The sequence below is a fragment of the Microtus oregoni genome, unplaced genomic scaffold, assembly GCF_018167655.1.
Source record: "Microtus oregoni isolate MIOR12 unplaced genomic scaffold, Mior012 000002F_ref0000024, whole genome shotgun sequence".
NCBI lineage: Eukaryota > Metazoa > Chordata > Mammalia > Rodentia > Cricetidae > Microtus > Microtus oregoni.
Genome location: NW_024543061.1, coordinates 75904355 through 75926226, shown reverse-complemented (window position 1 = coordinate 75926226; position 21872 = coordinate 75904355). Strand labels below are relative to the sequence as shown.

At 47.9% G+C, this 21872-nt stretch overlaps 1 protein-coding gene across 1 annotated transcript in view; it reads left to right on the top strand.

Annotated features, from left to right (window-relative positions):
* The first annotated feature begins 15004 nt into the window (after positions 1–15004).
* Plbd1 (phospholipase B domain containing 1) overlaps positions 15005–21872 on the top strand; it is a 48822-nt gene continuing 41954 nt past the window's right edge. The window contains exon 1 of the mRNA XM_041680100.1: positions 15005–15244. Within this exon, the coding sequence (XP_041536034.1) occupies positions 15130–15244 (115 nt within the window). The 5' untranslated portion in view covers positions 15005–15129. The remainder of the gene's footprint in view (positions 15245–21872) is intronic.

Below are 21872 nucleotides of genomic sequence, written 5' to 3'. Positions count from 1 at the left end.
CACAGGATGAGCTGGCAGAGTCTAAAGGCTTAACATATTCATGTTCATCATCCACTTCACTCAAGGGTAGTTTCCTAACTAATGGCCAATGTCCATACAAAGACTTAGACCTACATGTTCAGAGCATCCTTAATTATCACAGCCAGACACTGGAAATAACGTAAATGTTCATAAAGAGGGTAAATGGTTGTCGGCTATGGTGGTACATGCCTACAATCCCAGAGTTGGAGAGGCAGACCCAGAGATTATTGAACTGATGTGTATAGTGTTGTAATAGGAGCGGCGGGGCTGCATCCCCAGCACCCCAGCCGCCGGCTGCTTATGCCCCGAAATAATTACACCAGACACTGTTTTCTTTTAAACACTGCTTGGCCCATTATATCTAGCCTCTTCTCGGCTAACTCTCGCACCTGGACTAGCCCATTTCTAATAATGTGTGTAGCACCCCAAGGTGCGCTTACCAGGAAGATTCTAGCCTATGTCCATCCTGGGTCAGAGCTTCGCGTCTGCCCGGGAGAGGGGAACATGGCCTCTGCTCCAGAGAGCAGAGCTGTTGAGTCTGAGCTCACTTCCTCTTCCTCCCAGCATTCTGTTCTGTTTACTCCACCCACCTATGTTCTAACCAATAAAATGGGCCAAGGCAGTTTCTTTATTAGCCAATGACCTTCCTCCATCAGTATAGTATGTGGACTTTGTTCCAGTGGGACTTAAGATTTGTAGTTTTCATGATAGAGCTGGATTTTCATGACATAGACGCAATGGGGGCACACCTGTAACCCCAGCATGGAAAGTGGAGTAGGCAGATGAGGAGTCTGCCTGCTGCAGCCTTGCTGAGTTAGTTATGCCCTTGCTGGGACAAAGGATAAAAGATAATAGCAACCGAGGGAAGGAGGGGTTTGTTTGGGCTGACATCCCAGAGCTCTGAAGTCTTGAGTGGCAGAAAAGGGAATGGAGAAAGAAACAGGATTGAACTGTGGTCCTCATGTTTATGCAGCAAACACCAAAAGGTAAAGCTTTTATTTCTTGGGGCCTCCTGAGAGAGATTACGAAGCCACAGGAGGGCTCAGGTGACTGAGTTCCATAGGGCAAGGGGCACCTAGCAAGTAGGCTGGGTTAGCTCAGCTTGGGGCTTCCGGAGTATTCTCAAGCCTTGTGCAGTCTGGAGGCCACTGACGGGTGACTTGGATGTCATGAGTCAAGGGTGGCTATGAATCCAGGACTGGACCCTGACTTGGGAAGTAACTGGCACGGAAGAACTTAGCAAACTGCTCACAAAGAGGAACTGGGAGAGTTTAGGTGTGACTCCAAGGCTGGGCTAAACAGCAGAGAAACAGCCACCCAGGCATCCTTCATACAGGAGAGCCTGAGGCAGGAGGATTGCCAAGAATGTGACATTACGCCTGGGTTTCATAGCGAGTTATAAATAGCCTAGACTACAGCGTGAAGCCCTGCCTGTCTCAGAAAACCAAAGCAGCTAAGCTAACCAAAACAGGAAAAAAACCTATGAACTAGAGACTGTCATTAGGATAGTTATACAGAGAGAAAACAACCGTGTGGAACCGTCAGTTAGTGGCCAAATAAAACGTTGTAATGGTATGATTTTACCCCAAAGACGTAGACCTTTACCAAGTTTTACTCAGCAGAACAAAGGGTGGATGGGAGGATCTAAATGTGTCCAGGAGCTGGAGAGACATGTCAGTGGTTAAATCCCATACTGCTCTTGTGGGGAACCCGTAAGTTCCCAGCACCCATGTCAGGAGGCTCATAACCATCTGTAACTCCACTCCAGGGAAATCTGGTGCCTCTGGCCTCCTCGGGTGCCAGTACTCACATGTACATACCCACACACAGACACACAGGCACACACATAATTTAAAATAATAATAAAAAAAAAACAGTCTAAAAGGAACCAAAAGGGATGTCCAATCTTGTCACATTGTGAAACGACATTATCATCTCCAAAGTCTACACCTAAGAACGAGGAAGTCAAACCACAAAAGAAACTTTCTACCCTACCCCACCCCTCCACACACCACCGCACCTCACTGCACCCCACCCCACCCCCAAACCTACTGTGTTAAGTAAATTTACCATTTAGTGTTAGGCTGCGTTCAGAGCTGAGTTTGGCCTCTCGTGGTCACCTGGTGGGCTGAGGATGGACACGGCTGACAGTGTCCACATGGGGTTCATGAGGCACACAGAGAACACCCAAAGACAAAACTCCACCTTCATCCTCCTAAGTGCACCAAAATTTCCACATGGGAAACTAGGTCCATGGTGGGTTGGTTAGTGAACAAACTTGCCATGGGAGGGTGCAGGGTTTAAAGCCTGTCCCTTTTCAGAGCTGTTGTGAGCCCCTCTTCAGATGGTTGATGACCCACCTCAGCTGCGATCCTGTTACATATAACACAGGGACCTCACTGGTCGGGGTGCTCTCAGGAAAGACAGCATTCATTTAGATTTTACCCTGAAAGTCAAGCATGGTGTCACTCCTGCGATCCAAGCACTTTGGGGCCAACTGGAGAAGAACTTGAGTGTAGAAGGAGCTGTGGGCTGCATTCCTGCCGCCCGGCTCCCGGCCCCCTGGCTAGTTTATGCCCCAAAATAATGACACACAAACTGTATTTATATAAACACTGCTTGGCCTATTTCTATTAATGTGTGTAGCACCATGAGGTGTCTTACCAGGAAGATTCTAGCCTACATCCTGGGTCGGAGCTTCATTGCAGCTGCCCTGGAGAGGAGAGGCATGGCGTCTGCTCACTTCCTCTTCCTCCCAGCATTCTGTTCTATTTACTCCACCCACCTATGTTCTAACCTATCAGACCAAGCAGTTTCTTTATTAATTAACCAATGACCTTCCTCCATCAGTTGAGTTCAAGGCAAGCCTAGACTATGGAGCAAAACTCTCTTAATTCAAAACAAACAAACAGGGGCTGGAGAGATGGCTCAGAGGTTAAGAGCATTGTCTGCTCTTCCAAAGGTCCTGAGTTCAATTCCCAGCAACCACGTGGATGCTCGCAACCATCTGTAATGGAGTCTGGTGCCCTCTTCTGGCCTGCAGGCATAGGCACAGACAGAATATTGTATACATAATAAATAAATAAATATTTTAAAAAAAGGTAAAGACCTATTTTTTTAAAAAAGCTGTCTGGTGCCCTCTTCTGGCTAACTGTATACATAATAAAAAAATAAACATTTATTTCAAGGGATCTGAAGACAGATCTGTTTGCACCAGGTATGAACTGGCCCAGGTGGATCGACCAATGGGTCAGACGGATTGGATCAGATGGACCTGAAGCAACCCAGGAAAGCCGCCTGTGCCTCGACTTCCTCCCTCCTTGAAGCTCCTAGTACTGAGGATTGTTATGTGTCTGTCTAGCAGGGGAATAGTGCGTGTGCGCATGCGTGCGTGCGTGCATGCATGTGTGTGTGTGTATGTGTGCATGTGTGTGCATGTGTGTGCAGGTGAATGTGCACATGTGTGTAGAACCCAGCAGTCCACATCAAGTGTCTTTTGTGATTATTTTCTGCCTTGGTTTTTGTGACAGAATCTATTACTGGACCTGGAGCTGGGATGACTGGCAGGGATCTCTGCCTCCCCGCTCTGAGCCAACCGGCACACACCACCATACCTGGCTCTTGCCTGGCTCTTACATGGATGCTGGGACTCATGCTTAACACGGCAGGCACATAATAGATTAAGCCACCCCCCCCCTTTTGTTTGCTAACATTAATGCTCAGATCAAAAATGTACCTCCCACAGTGATGAACAGGTTACAGCAGGCAAGAAAAGGCTAAAGATGTTACAAGAATTAAAGAGGCTGCCCTGAAGACACAGGTAGAGGATGCTAAGATGCAAAGAAGTCTCAGTTTGAGACCATATAAGGTTTCCCTGTTTGTTTGTTTTAATGTGAGTATGTGTGTATGCATGTGTATGCGTATGAGTGACATGTTTGTGGGTGAAGGTGTTTACATATCATGGTACGCAAAGGGAAGTCAGAGTACAGCTTCTGGGAGCTGATTTCTCCTTCCGGCTTTATGTAGGCTCCACGGATCAAACTCAGGTTCCTGGGCTTGCTCAACAAGCACTTTATCCAGTAAGCCCATCCTGTAGGAAAAAAGATTTATTTTGTTAGTGGTGGTAGTAGTTCTGTTTTGTTTTTCTCTTTTTGTTTCACACGCTTACGTATATAATTTTGAATCTCAGTTCTGCATGCGAGAGAAAGGCAATAGTTTGTCTTTCTGACCTTAGATTGTAATCATCTCCAGTCCCATCCATTTTCCTGAAAGTGCCATGGTTTCATTTTTGACGCAAGCTGTTTAGGGCCCAGAGTTTCCGAATGCCATGTTAGAGGCTAGCTGCCCCACTTCATCTTCACTATTGATTTTAATACAATTAAAATAATTTACTTCACCTGCTAAAAACCAATAACACCTCCATTCCTCTCGTTATTCGACTCCCAGACCTGTCCCAAAGTCTTGATGTTTGTACTTACATTTCTAAGGTGAAATAAGATTCATAATCCTATTGGGTTCACTGGTTTGTTTTTTTTTTTCCCCCAAAACAATAGCCCACAAAGACCTTCTGAAAAACCAGGTCAACTAGACAAAGCTTTCCAAAACTAGCCAATCACAATGATTTCGATGACTATAGCCCAGGCTGACTTCTAATTTGTAGAAATTGTCCTGCCTCAGTCTCCAGAGTGCCAGGATTATGGGTGTGAGTCACCATGTCTGGTTTCTTTTTTTTTTTCTATTGTTTTTTGGATTTGATACAAGGTCTTGCTGCACAGTCTAGACTGACCTTGAAATGGTGAGCTCCTGCCTCAGCTTCCCTCTGCTGGAATTACAGGTGTGTGCTACCAGATCCTGCTTCTGTTTTCTTTAAAGTGGTTTTGATTGCTTATAGAATCTTCTGTAAGTGCTAATAGATGTTGCACAGCAAGGCACAGTGGTGCAATGATTATAATCCCAGCTTGGAAGGAAGCAGAAGCTGTCAAACCTCATGAGTTCTAGATCAGCCAGGGCTACACAGTGAGACGTCGTCTCCATAAACTAAAGTGTGTCCATGTCTAACACGGTCACCACTTTTACTTCTCAAGTACGTGTGACCTACAGTCGGCTGGCTCCCCGGATGCACAGCCCAGGGACAGTGAGAGCCAACTGCACAGCACCCCTTAGCCGCTTGCTTTCCATAGCTGGCTTTAAAAATGCACAATTCAGTATTCACTAGGAGTTGTCAGGATGCGCAAAGGCATTGCTCAATCCATTTGGCCATGGAAATGTCCATTATGGTTTTTATGTAATGGCGCTTCTATTGTGTAATTCTTGTTGACTAACCACCCATCCTAGTTACCTGGTAATGAGTGACACAAAGAAAAGCCTCCCTCAAAAGTGTCTTGTGCCATCATCACCCCAGAACAGACACGGACGGGAGTCATGCTGGAGAGGGCATTGTTTGGAGAACACACTCGCTTCACTTGGCAAAATGGACAGTTCAGCCCTGATAGATACGCTGAGGGCAAACTGTGCTCAGGTGGCAGAAGCTGCCTAAGAAGTCTCACTTTACTCCTGGAGAAGGGCCTGGAGTTTACCCACCCAGGTGGAAGAGCCCCTGGAATTTTTTTCACGTTGTTACTTCCATCTGCATTAGGTCTTAATTTGTACTCGCTAGTCAGTTGACGGGCATCGTAGTAATTTTTTCAGAAACAGTTCCTGGATGTTTCATGTTTCCCATGACTGAGAATTCGCCTTCACACCTGAACTGAAGTTAACCGTGCCTAAAATGTCCTGATGAGTCTGAAGATGGGCTGGAGAGATGGCTCTCGAGTTAAGAGCACTGGCTCCCCTTCCTGGGGTTCTGAGTTCAGTTTTAGGTACCAGCGTGGTGGCTCACAGTCATCTGTAATACTAGTTCAAGGGAGCAAAGGCCCTCCTTCAACCTCTGTGGGTACCAGGCACACACAGCGGCATAGAACACGCATACATGTAAAATAAATCTAAGAAAAGAAAAATCCGGAGGATCATACTCTATATTATTTTTGAATTTTATAACAGAGAAGAAAAAGTCAATTCTACTTTAATACTCTAACAGTGGCATCCCTCCTCCCTCTCTCTTCTGGAATATTCCAGTATTTATTTTCTTTGAGTGGGTACCAATTCCAATTTTTTAAAAAAGACTTATGTTTCTCTCTTCTCTCTCTCTCTCTCTCTCTCTCTCTCTCTCTCTCTCTCTCTCTGTGTGTGTGTGTGTGTGTGTGTGTGTGTGTGTGTGTGTGTATGTGTGTGTGTGGCGGAGGAGGTCCTCAGAGGCCAGAAAAAAGGGAGTCAGATCCTCTGGAGCTTGAGTTTTATACACACCTGTGAGCCTCCCAGCATGGGTTCTGGGAACCAAATTCCTTTGCAAGAGCAGAGGGATGCCACTCTTAATCACTGAACCAGCTCCTCAGCGCCCAAGCCTGCTATTTTCTTTATGGCCGCTATTCCACAGCCTGTAGCCATCACCTCTGTGGAGAGAAGAGACAGGAAGAGATGTGCAGACTCCCAGGGGGTGCCTCAGGCTTCGGCGGGGGCAGTGGCATGGAAAGGAAGGTTCTAGACCCCACTGCCTAGGAAGCCAGTGAGCAAAAGTTCATTAAAAGCTAACCCCTGAAAACAATGTGGAAGGTGGGCGTGTCGCTCAGCAGTAGAGCAATTGCCAGTTTATGTGAGGCCCTGGGTGAAAAGACTGCTGCATACTGTTCTCTGTCGTCCACATACATACACACAGGAAATAATAAAATTTGATTCCCAGAATGAACGGAAAATCAAATCAGGTGTGGTGGCACTGCCTGTAACCCCAGCACTGAGGAGGCAGCTCCCTAGGGCTCCCTGACCAGCCAACCTAGCCTAGCTGGCAAGCTCTCGGCCAGTGAGAGACCCTGTCTCCAAAACTAGATGAAGAACTGGAGAGATAGGTCAGCAGTTCAGAGTACAGAGGACCCGAGTTCGGTCCCCAGCACCCACATCAGGTGGCTTACAACCACCTGTAACTCCAGCTTTAGGAGACATGATGCCACTGGCCTCCACAGGCGTCTTTAGTCATGAGCATATACCCCGCCCTCCCCCCCACACACAAGCACATACACACATACATATAAGTAAAAATAAAAGGAGTCTTAAAAACCCAAGCACACACAACTAGGCAGAGGGTGTCGAGAAGTGACATCAAAAGTTGACCTCTGACCTCTACACTCACACACATACCCAAACTCAGGGTCAAGTGTCAAGCAAACACAAGGCCACAGTTTGGTCCCTACCTGAAGGTGACATAAAGGGCTATGGCATTTGATCCTGAAATGTTCTTTATCTACAAAGTTAAGTACCACTAGGGAAGGGCCCCGTCTTGTGCAAGGAAGATAGGCACCAACTATGTAGCGAGTCAGAGGAAACTGAAGACAGCTTTAGGGTGTAGCCATCCCACTTAGAAAAGAGATGCGGGAAGGTGCCTAGGGGAGCAATGAAGAAAGAAGTGTGTGTGTGTGTGTGTGTGTGTGTGTGTGTGTGTGTGTGTGTTTTAAAGCAACGTGCTCTAAACAATGCAGAAATACTCTTGGCCCCAGAAGTACGGAGTGCTCGGGTTTTCAGCCTCTTTGGAGGCAAGGGAGAGAAGAGGATTTGTAACAGAGTGGGGCATTCCTGACTTTGCCTTTGACCAATTGATAAACAAATAATCCCCATAAACCTCGTCCAGTTGGTAGCCACCTTTCCGAGGCCACCTTTTCAGCCTCTACTGTTGTGGTCAACACATTGTCCACTCCCCCAGGGTTCCTGGAGCAACGGCATCCTTTCCTTCCCGTGCCCAGTTTGCAAGACACCTGCAGGTTGGATTGCAATGAGGTAGCATGCGTGCAGGGCTAGCAAAGATGGCACAGACCCTGTTTAAGCAACTGAGACCAGCACCACCGACTGGATTAACCCAAGCCCTTGAGGCCTCTGGAATGATCATTCATATTTCATTTCTATAGCAAGTTGACTCCAAACTATGATATCTATAGACCGATGGTAGGTTTAACTGCCCATGACCCTGCGTACGCACAGAGGCAAAAAGAAGAGACAAGGCAAGAAGCTCAGTGCATGCATGTATGAGTAATTAAACATTACTCTGAATAGGGCCTTGTAACCCTTCGGTCTCAAAACATACTGGTGCTGGTGAGATGGCTCAGCGAGAAAGGCTGGACAAGTCTGATGACCTGAGGTCAATCTGTAGAATCCTTATAGCTGTGGAAGAAGAGAGGTGACCCCATAAAATCACCCTCTAATTTCCAGAAATGGACCATGACTGCATATATCTACTTCTTCTTCTTCTTCTTCTTCTTCTTCTTCTTCTTCTTCTTCTTCCTCTTCTTCTTCTTCTTCTCTCTCTCACACACACACACACATACACACACAAAATTCAATTCAATAAATATTCTTTCATAAGGATCATTCTAAGAATTAATTGCTCAAGGGAAGAGAACACAAACACATTGGAAGAGCAGAACGCACTTTGTGGGTTTTGGGAGGCTTTGTGTATACAGAGACAGATGTCTTCAAAGCCACTAAATTTGTAAGGCTTTGAACAAGGAAAAATGTTTTTGAAATATCCAAAAGTTTGATTTAGAAAACCGGACAACATAAACAGAGGTAAGGGGCACAGGGCATACTGAAGAAGGGTAAATTAGATCGCAAATACATGTAAAAAACATGGGTCGACTCCTAGGCCCAGCTGTCGGCACAGAGGTGCCAGCACAGCTGAAGAAGCTGCTAAGAGAAATACAGATGTCCAGACAATGGGTGCAGTTCCACACCGGGGTGGAGTCACCCTCTCAAAGGTGTTTCAGGGTGTGGAGAGATTTAGTAACAAAATGCAAGACCGGTTTTGAATTCCCAGGAGACGATACTACAACTTCCCACACTGTAGCCCATGAACTTGCAGGCCTTGTAGAGCAGCCAAGAGACCCACATGGCACCGGGGCTGTAGCGTGGCAGAGAGCAAGGCAAACATGGAGGGGGACGGACCCACACAAGATGAACTGAGGCACAGCAGGTCAGATGAGGTCAGAACATCTTTAAGTGCCGACTACCACTATCTCCAGGTTGAGAGGAGTCTAAGGAAGGACCTGAGACCTCCACAGGATCCATGTTGGCTATCAAGGTCTCCATGGACACACCAAAGCTGTGTGTTATTTCGGTAATGATTGGTGACAGCTCAGCCCTACACCTCACAGCCTTGTTAGCATAATCGCTATGACAGCAGGCCTGGTTCTTGTCCACGAAGTGAGCAGAAGTGATTACGGAGCAGGTATAACTCCCCGCCACCCTTTGGCTTTTCTGTGGTTGGAAGGAAACACCCCAGCTCTTCCCCAACATCTGGCAATCACAGTCCGTTTGCAGAGTGTAATAGCAGCATCTTTTGGATGCTCCAAACAGGGCAACAGGTGAGCGATTAGTACTGAACTGACAAAGGAGCTGGAGAGACGGCTCAGTGGTTAAGAGCACATGGTAGAGACCAGAGGACCTGAGGTCGGTTCCCAACATCCACACCAGGAAGTTTCCAGGGGATTTGATGCCTCCTGCCCTCTGTGGGTATCCAAATACATACACATGAAGAAATTAACTACATTTTAGGCTGTTAGGCATCCCTTTTGATCTGAAGCCTTGGGTATAGGTTACTGAGACTCCCGGTCATTTATAAACAGTAGCAAAAAAATGTTTGGGAACCTCTGTCTCGGGAGGGTGCTAGATCAAAAGATGAAAGGACACCAGGCTCCTGAACGTCTACGTGGAGGAGAGTCACTTGCTAATTAAGGCCTCCCACACTGGATGGGTAAAATAATAAACTTTTGTTGCACTAACCCTATGGAGTTCCTTATCACAGATGGCATTACCCTAAGTGATGCCCAGAGTACGTGGGAATCTTTTCCTGAGGCCACAGGTAGTGACAGCAGATAACTCGTAATCCTGATAGTAATGAGCCAAACCACATCCTGCTGGGAGCCGCTAAGCCGAGAGAGGACTCCGTAAACAGGTACTCATGTCCACGCAGTACACAGCTCCCCTCTCCGTCCTGAGCTAAGACTGACCTCCAGGCAAAGGAGGACACAGACAAGGCAGAAGAGGCTAAGGACTTGGCTTCTAGTTCCCTGTCTGTGACTGTGATACAAGCCCTGACTGAAAGTCACTTAGAGAGGAGAGGGTTTGTTCGGCTTACGCTTCTAGGTCACGGTCCATCCCTGGAAGTCGAGGCAGCATCTTAAAGCAAGAATCTGGAAGCAGGAACCATGGAGGAACACTGCTTGGTAACTCACCCAGGCTCTTTCTCAGCTGGCTTCCTGACATAGCCTGGGACCACATTTCCAGGGATTTTTATCATCCACGGTGACCTGAGCCCTCCTTATCCATTAACAATCAAGACAATCCCTCAAAGATATGCTCACACAGCCAACCCGGGGAAGACAATTTGCTCAGTTAAGACTCTATTGTTAACTCTGTGTCAAGTTGAGGACAAAACCAAATGGCATTATGTAATCACAAATTAAAAGCAGTGTTCTTCCATCAGAAGGTAAATTGTGTAGGGTTTGTGCTGGGTTTGGTCTTGAACTAGGTTCCCAATAGCTCAGGCTGGCCTTGACTTCATGAACCTCCTGCTTCAACCTCTTCCCACTTCCCTTTGCTGGGGTGATGGTCCAGTTGTTTGGGGTTCCCTCCCAATGGGTCAGGATCCAGAGCCCCTGTGGTACTGCTGAAGTGGCTACCGCATGCCCATTGGCCATCTCCTTAGGGCACAGTTGTTACCAGGGAAATTGGGATCCTATCCTGAGTTCTTATAGATCTGGAAGGACTGGTAAACATGCCAGGTTCAATTCCCAGCTCCTGCATGGTGGAAGCCACAAAACAACTCCCGAGGGTTACCCTCTGACATCCACAGGCAAGTTCAATTCCCAGCTCCTGCATGGTGGAAGTCACAAAACAACTCCCGAGGGTTACCCTCTGACATCCACAGGCAAGTTGCAACATAGGTGCCCGCTTCACAATGGAATAAGAAATAGATGATTTTTAAAAGTTTATTTATTTGAATTTTCACTTATTTATAAATGAATTTTTTTTAAAAAAATTTAAAAACAAATGCAACTACTAACCCTAGACCAAAGCACACACACACACACAAAACTATAAAGCAGGCTCAGAATGAAGCTCAATTAGTTTGTTGGGTTTTGTTTTTTATTTTGCTTGGTCATTTTTTGTAGATTTGAAAGAACACCACAAGGGCAGCGTAGAGAGGCAAGCAAGCTATAAATCTCAGTGACTGCTAGAAGGAGGTAGAAGAGATTGACTTTTTGAATTGAAATTCAAGAAAACCGGTATGTATGTCCAGCAGTCAAGGAACTGCATGAGAGGTGGAGGACTTCAGAGAAAGAGGGAGAAAGCCCAGAGTGTCCGGAAAGCATGGGCCAGTGCAACAGGAAAAAAGGAAAGAGAAAAGAAGTTTTATTTTGTCTTGTTGGAATTCAGAATGGGTCAGTTGCAAGCTCTGCAGGAGCAGCAGGTGAGGACAGCAGATGAGGGCGGCAGGTGAGGGGCTTCCGGGAAGGACAAGACAGGGGTAATTATTTCTCCCAACTCCTTCGTACATCTCTAGGTAAATCAGTTTTCCAGAGGCTCAGTCTCCAGGCCAGGTGGTTGACAGGCCCAGCTACCGACAACAGGATGTGATGTTCTAATCTTTGGAGCAAAGATGAATGTCTTTGACCCAGGGCCAGAAGCAGAACTCAGAGTCCATTCTCTTGGAGAGGAGGAGGCAGCTCTCCCCAAGGGGCCTCCACTAAGACCACCACTTTTTCTAAATCCTAAGGAGGGGCAGTGGTGTTGTTTTCCTTTCTGGTGTTTACAGTGGAATGGAAGACTGGGGTGAGGGTGGGGGGTCCATCTGGCAGAGAGGGGTCTTTCCAATGCTCTGGTTATTCTCCTGAAACTGTGGTGGTGCTGGGGATTGAACCCAGGTCTTCACCCACGCTAGGCAAGCACTCTAACACTGAGCCACATCCTCGTCTCCTTTTCAGGGGAACCTTTAAACAACCAGGGAGAGTTTTCAAATTCCATCTGAGTGAAACTAACAGTCTCCAAGGGACTGGAATTTTTCTAAGAATCGTATGCTGCAGCAAGGGAAAGATTGAAGTCTGATGCCAGCCATGTGGGTATAGCGAGGAGCATACACTTGTATCCCCAAGAGTCCACATGTTTGTGATGACATTGTGGAGCCAAACAATAATGGGGCAATGATGAGCGGGACCACACAATGACCAGGACTGCTTGGCCTTATACACCTTTTCCCTCTATTCAAACCTAAAGCTCATGTCAGGACCCTGATGGCAGACTTGGAGTGACCAAATCTCTTTGTTCGTCTTCCCAATGTAGCCACATAGAATGAATCTCTCTCCATTTTCTCTCTTCTTTGTCTCTCCCATTAGTGTGGTGGGGATTTGTAGGCAGAGCTTTTTGTTGGGACCGAGATCAGCTCTGTTTCACCAGCAACTTCCCAAATAACCACTCAGAGACTTATTATTAATTATAAATGTATGGCTGATAGCTCAGGCTTATTATTAATAGCTCTTACAACTGAAATAAACCCATTTCCATTCATCTGTGTGCTGTCCCGTGGCTCGTGGCTTTTTACATCTCCTGAATGTTCTGTTTTCTTTCCATCTGGTTGGTGACTCCCCTCATTTTATCCTTCTCTGCCCTGAATCCTGCCTAGCTATCAGCCAATCTGGTTTGTTGTTGTTGTTAACAATGAAAACAACATATTTTCACAATATACAGAATGATTATTTCACAGCAGGAATGTGTGGTAGTTTGCTCCCCCACTGCTGTGATAAAATGCTGATTTATGAAGAAAAGAGTTTATTTCAGGTTTTAGTTTATCATTTAAGGAAGTCAGGGAAGGAACCTGGAGGCAAAGAACTGAATCATAGACCATGGAGTAACCTCACTTTCTAGTTTGCTTCCGGGCTCATGTTCTGTTACTGTTCTTTTTTTTTAAAAAAAAAAATAGGGTTTCTCTGTAGCTTTGGTGCCTATCCTGGAACTAGCTCTGTGTAGACGAGGCTGGCCTCGAACTCATAGAGATCCGCCTGCCTCTCTTTCCCGAGTGTTGGGATTAAAGGCGTGAGCCACCACAGCCCAGCCTGTTACCCATCTTATATACCCCAGGTCTACCCTGCTCAGGGATGGTACTGACCATAGGACTGGGCCTGCTACATCAATTAGCAATCAGACAAATGTACCCACAAACATGCCTGTAGTCTAATTTGAAGGAGGCTTTCTCAATTGCTTCTCCCTAGATGTGTTAAATTGACAATTAAGATTAGCCATCACAGGGTGTGTGGCTGAGGCTAGCCTGTTGGGGCAGTTGGATTCATGAGTTTTGCCCTATTAATTCTAGTTACAATTTTGAACCAATATCCTTGAGTCTTTTAACCTAGAAGAGTTTGCGGTCACTAGTTCCTGGATGTTTAAAACCTCTACAATTTAAATGTGTCAAATGTACCACAACTCACATCAACAGAGCTCAGCTAGGGGTAGTATTTCATTTAGGGGACCACTGGACAGAATCTGGAGGCATTTTCAATGATCACGTTTAAGGCCTCGGAATGCACAGGACACACACATACAAGCACGCACACACATACCAAGGAAATAACTGGGCCAGAATTTCAATAGTGCTGAGGTTGAGAAAGTCTAATCCACTAATTTGCTTATGGGAATAATCACTTCCTCAACTAGAATGGGATTCTGTAGAGACATCTGTCATATAGGGCCCTATCCTGGAAAACTGAAGTCAGTGAATACTCAGTTAGCAAATCATCAGGTGGGTGAGGCCAGCTCCCATTAGGCGTCTTCTCTGAACAGTCGGCTCCTTGGATTAGGAGGGTCAGTAAGGTCACGGAGGCTGGGATGTGGAGACATGCCTGGAATATTTGGAATGACACAACTTCACTGGGCAGGCAACACAGGACCCAAAGGTTCAGTCTGCCTTTATTTTAATTTTCTGTACAGTGCCTACAATGCCCTCAGCTTCTCCCTCCATTGAATGAATATCACCAAACACAACTGTGATTTGTATTTAATACTTTATATGTGTCATTTCTATTACAAGTGATTTCTTTCACCGCTAGCAAAGGTATTCCTTATCAGGATCATTCCTTTAGTGTTTATTTATTTATCTGATGTTTTGTTTGTGTTTTGTTTTGTTTTTCCTTTTGGGAGACGGTCTCATTCCATACCCCAGGTTGACCTGAGACTTTTAACAATCCTCCCGCTTTTGCAATGCTGGGATTACAAACCTGGCTTTTTTTTTTTTTTTCAACTGTCTTAACTGGGTCCAGGACCAAAACCTGCGCTTGGTCAGCATGAAGTCTGTTGCCTACTTCACAATGTCACCTAGGGCACCCTGGACCAACTCACAATGTTGCTTTCAGTGAGCCCTGCCCAGAAATGGGGTCTCAACAGAGGATCAAGGGTAGATGCGCTTCGAGCCCACTGTGAATCAGTTCCGGCCAATGAAGCCAAAGCCCGGGAGGTGTGGAACTCCTGAGGTTAGACAGGCTGGCGCTAGAGGCCCTGGTTCCTGACAGATGAGAACCCCCGAGAAGACAGAAAGCCACAGAATCCGATCTGCGTGTAGGCAGAGGCATGAGACCCAAAGCTGCCTGGGGTACCTCATCTCCTGCCACAGGGGCCAAGGCTGCCTTGAACTGATTTCTTAGCCCTGAGTCCCAGCCTGCAGGAGGCGGCCAGAAGCCACGCAGCCCCTGAACTTCCCAAAAGCGCTGCTTTCTGGGCCCGGCCCACAGGTGACTAGAGGGTCAGACCAGACGGAAAGGATCCGCCTCTCCCAGCCTGGGGCTCAGAAGGGCGAAGGTTGGTTCCCAAGGCCACGTGAAGCGCCCAAACCGGCAAAACTAATGCCAGAAGAAAGTTAAGATCGCCCAGGCCTCTCCAACGAAACGTCCCTCTGTCACCCCCAAGTGCGGCTCTTGCAACAGCTGTTACCGCCGGCGCCAGTGGGACCTAATCCAGCCCGGCAGAGGTCACAGCGGAGAAGCGATGTCCCACCGAAGTTCTGGCAGGAGCCTCGGGCCGCCAGCGCCGCAGCTGCTGCTGCTGCCCTTGCTGCTGCAGCTTTCCTGGGCAGCCGCCGTGCGCCAACATAAGCAACCAGGTGAGCAAAACTAGGGGCCGCGGATTGGGGACCGCGCCCCGTACCCCGCAGCGCGCGCCCGCGGCTGGCCAGAGTCCCAGCAAGTTTGCACCCAGGGGCGTCTTTGGGTCGCACTTCTTGGTGGGCAGCCTGGCGAGTTGTGCTCCAGCCCTGCCTTAGATCAGCCAGCGGTGGCTTTTAAGGAGGGAACTAGGAGTCTCAGCCAGCGGTGGCTTTTAAGGAGGGAACTTGGGGTCTGCCAACTTAAAAAAGTTTTGGCCTGAGTTTTTGGCACAGCCAGAGCAGATCCAAAGGGCTCCAGTCAAAAAGGCATCTAAGTGTGTTTACCCAGATCGAACGGAGGTGAGATTTGAGGCCCGCCTGTGTTCTGCTTCTAAAGGCAGGCAAGCGACTTCGGCTTAAGAGAATTGATCGCAAACTGGTAATACGTGACAGGGACAAAACAGAAAAGAGTGATGCTCTTTCCTCCAAGTGGCCTCTTAGACCAAAAGAGGGCAAAAAATCTCCGTTCTACAGCCCAAAGAGCCAGGACGGGACTGGGAGGAAGTCGGGAATTTGCGCAAAGATAAGACAGCTGGATTGCCAGAGGGCCGTGGTGTAACCTCTTCCTGTCAGTAAAGCAGGTCTCAACAGGCGGCCTTCCAATCTTATCTTTCCATTTGCAAGAAGACCAGAAAGAATTGTGGGTTGTGCAGACTTGGGAGACTCCAAAAGCCAAATTTGGAGAAGATGAATTCAATTTCAAAATCTTCTCCATACTGACCTTGCCCAAGGACAAGCTGGGACTTGGGCAGGGTCCCCTTCCCAAAGTGGCTCAGATTCTTGTTACCAGCCGTCAACAAGGACCCGCACCTTGGAGATTTTGAGGTGTTTGCTTTCAAAACCGACTCCAGCCGTTCTGGTCCTGCATCTTTCCAGTAAGCGCCGGTCTGTGGCATCAGAAGACAGCGGTCCAGAAACACCTGGCGTCTCCCCTGAGTTAGCTGCACATTGTTTCCTCTCCCCAACCACCACACACGTACACACACACACACACACACACACACACACACACACACACTTTTAGTCTTGAGAAATGGTCCTCACTGCAGATAGCAGTCCTGATAGGCCCCTCCACGTGGGTTTGAGGACAGTTAAGGATGTTTGCAGTGCTATTTGAGATGCCTGTGATTTCCTTTGTTCCTCTCTATGGATCTGTTCATCTCAATGTTGATTCTGTACTGGAGACTTCCTCAACCTGCGGGCACACTACCTGAAATCTGAGTTGTAAAAAACCAGGGACTTGGCTCTCTCCCTGTGCTCCCTGAAGTACCTAGCTCAGTTCTGTGAGCTCAGTCAGCTTTTATCCTAACGTTTCATGGGGAGAGGTGAACAAATATGTACTCGCCCCAGACAAGGCGCCCCCCTGAGCCATCCTGCTGGCCCACTTCTTATTTTTGAATTTGGATTTCTTTTTATTCTAGAAACTGGCGGATTTATTTTGCAGTCACCTCTTCACGTTGTTTTAGTTACAGCCCACAGATGGCAGTGTGGCCGGTCTTTGAGGACTGAAAAGCCCAGAAGTATTTTTAAGAACATCCTTGTCTGGTTTCACTGTGTATGTGTGTTCAGTCCTGGGGATTGAACCCTGGACCCCATGAATGTTCAAACATTACCCTCTGTGATGGAGCAACCCCACCTCAACTCGTGCCATTCGAGAATAATCCTCCAGGCCAAGTCGGGTGGTCACTAGAGAGAGATGGGGCAACCTCTCTGAGACGTAGAATATAGCATATTCCTTCTTAAAACTGGTTCCTCACCTGACTGTCAGCCTTACAGGGCAAGACTCCAGAAGCCAGTATTGGCAGCATAGCAGATGTGATCAGATCTCTGGGAGCCAGTTCACCCTGATACACACCCAAGTCTGTTCCCAGACTCTTCATTAAGTATTCATTGGAGATATAACTGTCGGGCTGACTGGGTGCTCCTGCAGCCTGCTTCAGGCATATTCTTCCTGCCACCAAGACACACGGTAGACATTACTGAGTTCGATGTCTGGGGGCCTGGCTCCTCTCCCCTCAGTAGAACCTGGAATCAGCTGGTAGCGTTTGTCTGATTGAGCCATCTGACCAAATGGTGGGTATCTGCCTGGCCACATATCCAGGCCTCACCCATGTACTCCTACTACCCTGGATGTCATTTTAGTCTCCTCGAGGTGTCATGGCCGACCACTGGTTGAGTCTGCCCTCAACGGCTACTTTAACTCTGAATTCACTAAAGTGGGTCTCATGGTTGCTCCATGGATTTTTTTTTTAACACAGTAGTTCTTTATTATCTTTTATTATTTTAAAGACAGAATATCACTGTGTAGCCCTGGCTAGCCTAGAACTCATTGTGTAGACCAGGCTGACCCAGAACTCAGAGAGATTCACCTGCCTCTGCCTCCCGAGTACTGGACTTAAAGTCATGAGCCACCACACCGGCATGGCCTTGTTGCCCTAAACGCTGTTTCAATCGCTTCTGTGTGCTGCTTTAGCTCGAAAGGGTGGCTAGTGAGTTATTGCTTCTTTGTACTAGGGCAAAAGAGGAACTTACCTAATATTGTTAAAAAAGAGATAGAGGTAGTGAAATTATGGGGAAATGTTTGTGCAAAACAAAGCTTGTAACTCTGTGTCTGCACTGCTGCAGATGCCACGGGACATGTGTCAATCTTCCTGGGGGAAGTTGTGGAAGTCTTTTGATTGAGATTTGAAAAGAGAATAAATAAATCCCCGAGAGAGACTATCCTGCCGTGAAAGGCCTCCGTCAGCCTGACAGGTGCTGCCGTAGGCCCAGCATGAAGGGCTGACCAGCGACCTAAGCATTAGTCTCTTTAAGATGCCCTGTAAACTCAGGTGACCAACATCCTAATTCATAATTTGAAATCGTGAATCAATATCCAGAGACCAGTGAGATTGCACAACCAGAAAGGCTCACGGGGCACAAGGCTGACCTGAGTTTGATCCCTGGGACTTGCATAGGGTGGAGGGGGGGAGGTACCCGGCTCCACTCTCCACAGAGCTGTCCTCTGACCTCTGCTAGGTGCTGGGACACACACACACTCACATCCATCAGTGTGCTGTGAATTCCGTGTGTGTGTGTTCCCATGTGTGTGTGTGTTCCCGTGTGTGTGTGTGTTCCCATGTGTGTGTGTGTGTGTTCCCATGTGTGTGTGTTCCCATGTGTGTGTGTGTGTGTTCCCATGTGTGTGTGTGTTCCCATGTGTGTGGGTGTGTGTGTTCCCATGTGTGTGTGTGTTCCCATGTGTGTGGGTGTGTGTGTTCCCATGTGTGTGTGTGTTCCCATGTGTGTGTGTGTTCCCATGTGTGTGTGTGTTCCCATGTGTGTGTGTGTTCCCATGTGTGTGTGTGTTCCCATGTGTGTGTGTGTTCCCATGTGTGTGTGTGTTCCCATGTGTGTGTGTGTTCCCATGTGTGTGTGTTCCCATGTGTGTGTGTGTTCCCGTGTGTGTGTGTTCCCATGTGTGTGTGTGTTCCCATGTGTGTGTGTGTGTTCCCGTGTGTGTGTGTGTTCCCATGTGTGCCCTTCCAGTTTGGGATTGAGGTGGCCGTGTAATCAAGAAAGAATTGTGGTAGGCCCGAGGGAGTGGATGTGTTGGCAGATGAGACTCACCTCCCATTCCCAAGGAGGTCGTGATGGAGATTATTGGACCAAACACACACAAATATCTCTCATTAATGAGGGCTCTTGATGAGCCGTGACTCAGAGGGTCAGATCTGCCAGGCATGGTGACACACACCTTACTCCAGAACTCGGAAGGCAGAGGAAAGGTGATCCCTTAAACTGAGGCCCGCCTGGGCTACACAGCAAATCCCAGGCCAGCCAGGGCTGTGACACTTTCCCCAAAAGAGAGCGAGTGGAGAGTGTAGGTAGGGCTGGGGGAGGGGCGCGCCAAATCAGAATGAGGCCAAGTGGATGTTCAAGCGGGTAAAAACGAGGGACCATTTGGGGCCTGAGAAAACTCCAGTTATTCCTGCATTCTTGTTTTGTTGTTCCCTAACTGCCCATCAGGGCCACCAGCCACTCGCACCAGCTTCACACAAGCCTGCCCTCCTGTGCCCCACAGTGTCTGGCTTTCCATGGCAGAGCATCTCAGGCTGCAGACTTCAGGGGGACCCTCACAAGCCTGCGAGAGAGCTCTTTAACCTAGGCAGGGCATCTTATGACTATGTAGGAGAGGAGCAGGCAAAGAAATGTGCCCCTTTCTCTCTGTGTCTACATCTCTTTTGAGATTTCCCGCCTGGCTTCCCTCTGCTAAGCCACTGGCTAAAACAGCTTTATTCATAGCCGATAGGAGCAACACATACAGAGAAGGCCTTCCCACATCACTTTTCCGTCCACATTTGGTTTGTTTGTTTGTTTGTATGGGGACGGCATCTCACTATGGAGCTCAGGCTAACTTCAGATTCCCAGTGGTCCCCTGTCTCAGCATCCCAAGTGTTGGGGTTCCAGTAGTGAGCCACCATGACCTGCTGTTCCCCTCCCATCCTTGGGATGGGGTACCACACACTACCTCAGCAGGGCCTGGGAAGATCAGTCAGTTCACAGTTGGGCAGACTCATTGGCTTCCCCCATTTCTCCTGCTCTTCACTCTATTCCCAGGAGGAATTTACCCAAACAACCTTCCTCTGAGCCTACACCAAGCTGAACACATACCATTTTCTTGCCTGGACACTGCAAAACTCACAGAGCAGTTATTTCATCAGTAACTCTGATGAAGACTCAAAGCAAATCTAGAAGTCAGAGAGCAGTTTCTTGGGGGCCCTTGTAGGGGGAGGAGGCACGAATACTCACCACACAAGCGAGGCACACGAGGTAGAGGAAGACAGACTGAGGCACTTCAGTGAGTCTCCACCCAACCCGAACAGAATAAACCTCAACCTCGGGCCTCATACGTTTGCAAACATAATTACAAAGAGATATTAGGCCAGCCTCTCTGAAGGAACTGATGTTTGAATAAACTTGCTTTTCATTAGAAGAACGAGCACAGAGCTGAGAACTGTACTATTTAGCTTGGAAGAAGGAGGCCAAAGGGTCAGGAGTTCAAGGTCTTAGAGGGAGTTGGAAGGCAGCCTGGGCTACATGAGACCGCCTCAAAACACATAACTAGGGCTGGCGACAGGCGGCACAGCTCAGTAGTTGAGCGCACTAGCTCCTGCAAAGGACTAGGGTTTGATCCCCAGCACCCACGTGGAGGTTCATTGCAGTCCTTAGCTGCAATTGTAGGGACCCTAACACCTTCTTTTGACCTCCAAACGTACCAGGCACACACAGGTACCAGACATGCACTCATAAAAGAAATCTAAAAAAAAACCCACCAATGAGAATCCCCAAAGAAACGTCATTTTGTGGGGAATAGCAGCCCTCGGCAGAGGTGGGCAGATACGATCTTCGCCTTCAGAGGGCTGCTGCTGAAAACAAGGTTAGGGTTAGGAGGACGCACATCTCCTCCCATCAGTCCACCTTCTCCAGCATCTGCCCCTGCGTAGATATGCTCTTCAACATGGATGATGAGTTAGCATGCTAAGGGGGTTGGAAAAAGATAGTCGAGATGCTAGAAAACAAGAAGGAATTGGTAGACATCATGGAATGAGTGAAGTTGTTAGGGGCAGATCAAAACCCTCAGGCTTAGCATTAATCCCAAAGACATGTCCTGTGGGTAGTAAACTGGTTTTGGTGACATCTTAAGGATGGGGTGGAGGTGTCTTCATGCGGAGGTTTGTTGGTGTCGGAGAAGCTGGCTTTTGTGGTCAGGGATGCAGGAGGCTCCAGCAAGAGTGAGCTGAGCCCTCGAATGCTTCTCTTGCCTGCAGCAGCCTCAATGTGCAGAAAAGGGTTTGGGAGAAAGTTGCATTGACTTGAGCTTAGAAGAGAGAGCAGGGCCGGGCGATGGTGGCGCACGCCTTTAATCCCAGCACTCGGGAGGCAGAGGCAGGCGGATCTCTGTGAGTTCCAGACCAGCCTGGTCTACAGAGCAAGTTCCAGGACAGGCTCCAAAGCTACAGAGAAACCCTGTCTCGAAAAACCAAAAAAGAGAGAGAGAGAGAGAGAGAGAGAGAGAGAGCAGGAAGGGAAGAGGCCTGTGGGCTCACTTGCCTTCCCCCTTTCTCTCATGGTTCCCCTTTGGTGATTTCTCCCAGCCTCAGTTTTTTGTGGTAAAGTCAGGCCTGGTTCCTCATTCCAGGGGTGGGGTAGTGGTGGTGGTGGTGGTGGTGTGTGTGTGTGTGTGTGTGTTTGTATCGGAGAGGGAGAGACTCAGGAAAGGGATCAACTATAGCTTCTGGAGTCAGGAAGAAACTTGGAGAACAGACTTTTTATATTTGGGAAGGAAATTTTAAGATGTGCACAGCTGTCGATTATGGCTACTCAGTTTCATTAACAGCTCATTGTCTGTTGCCAGGATTAGTGAGAGGTGTGTTTGTGTGCATATGTGCGTGCAAGTGTGTGTGTATACTATTGTTGTTTTGAGACTGTTGTTTTGCTCTGTAGCCCTGACCAGCCAGGTACTAGAAGACTGTCCTCAAACTAGCAGTGATCCTCCTGCCTCTGCCTCCTGATGCTGGGATTGCAGCTATATGCAACCATGCAA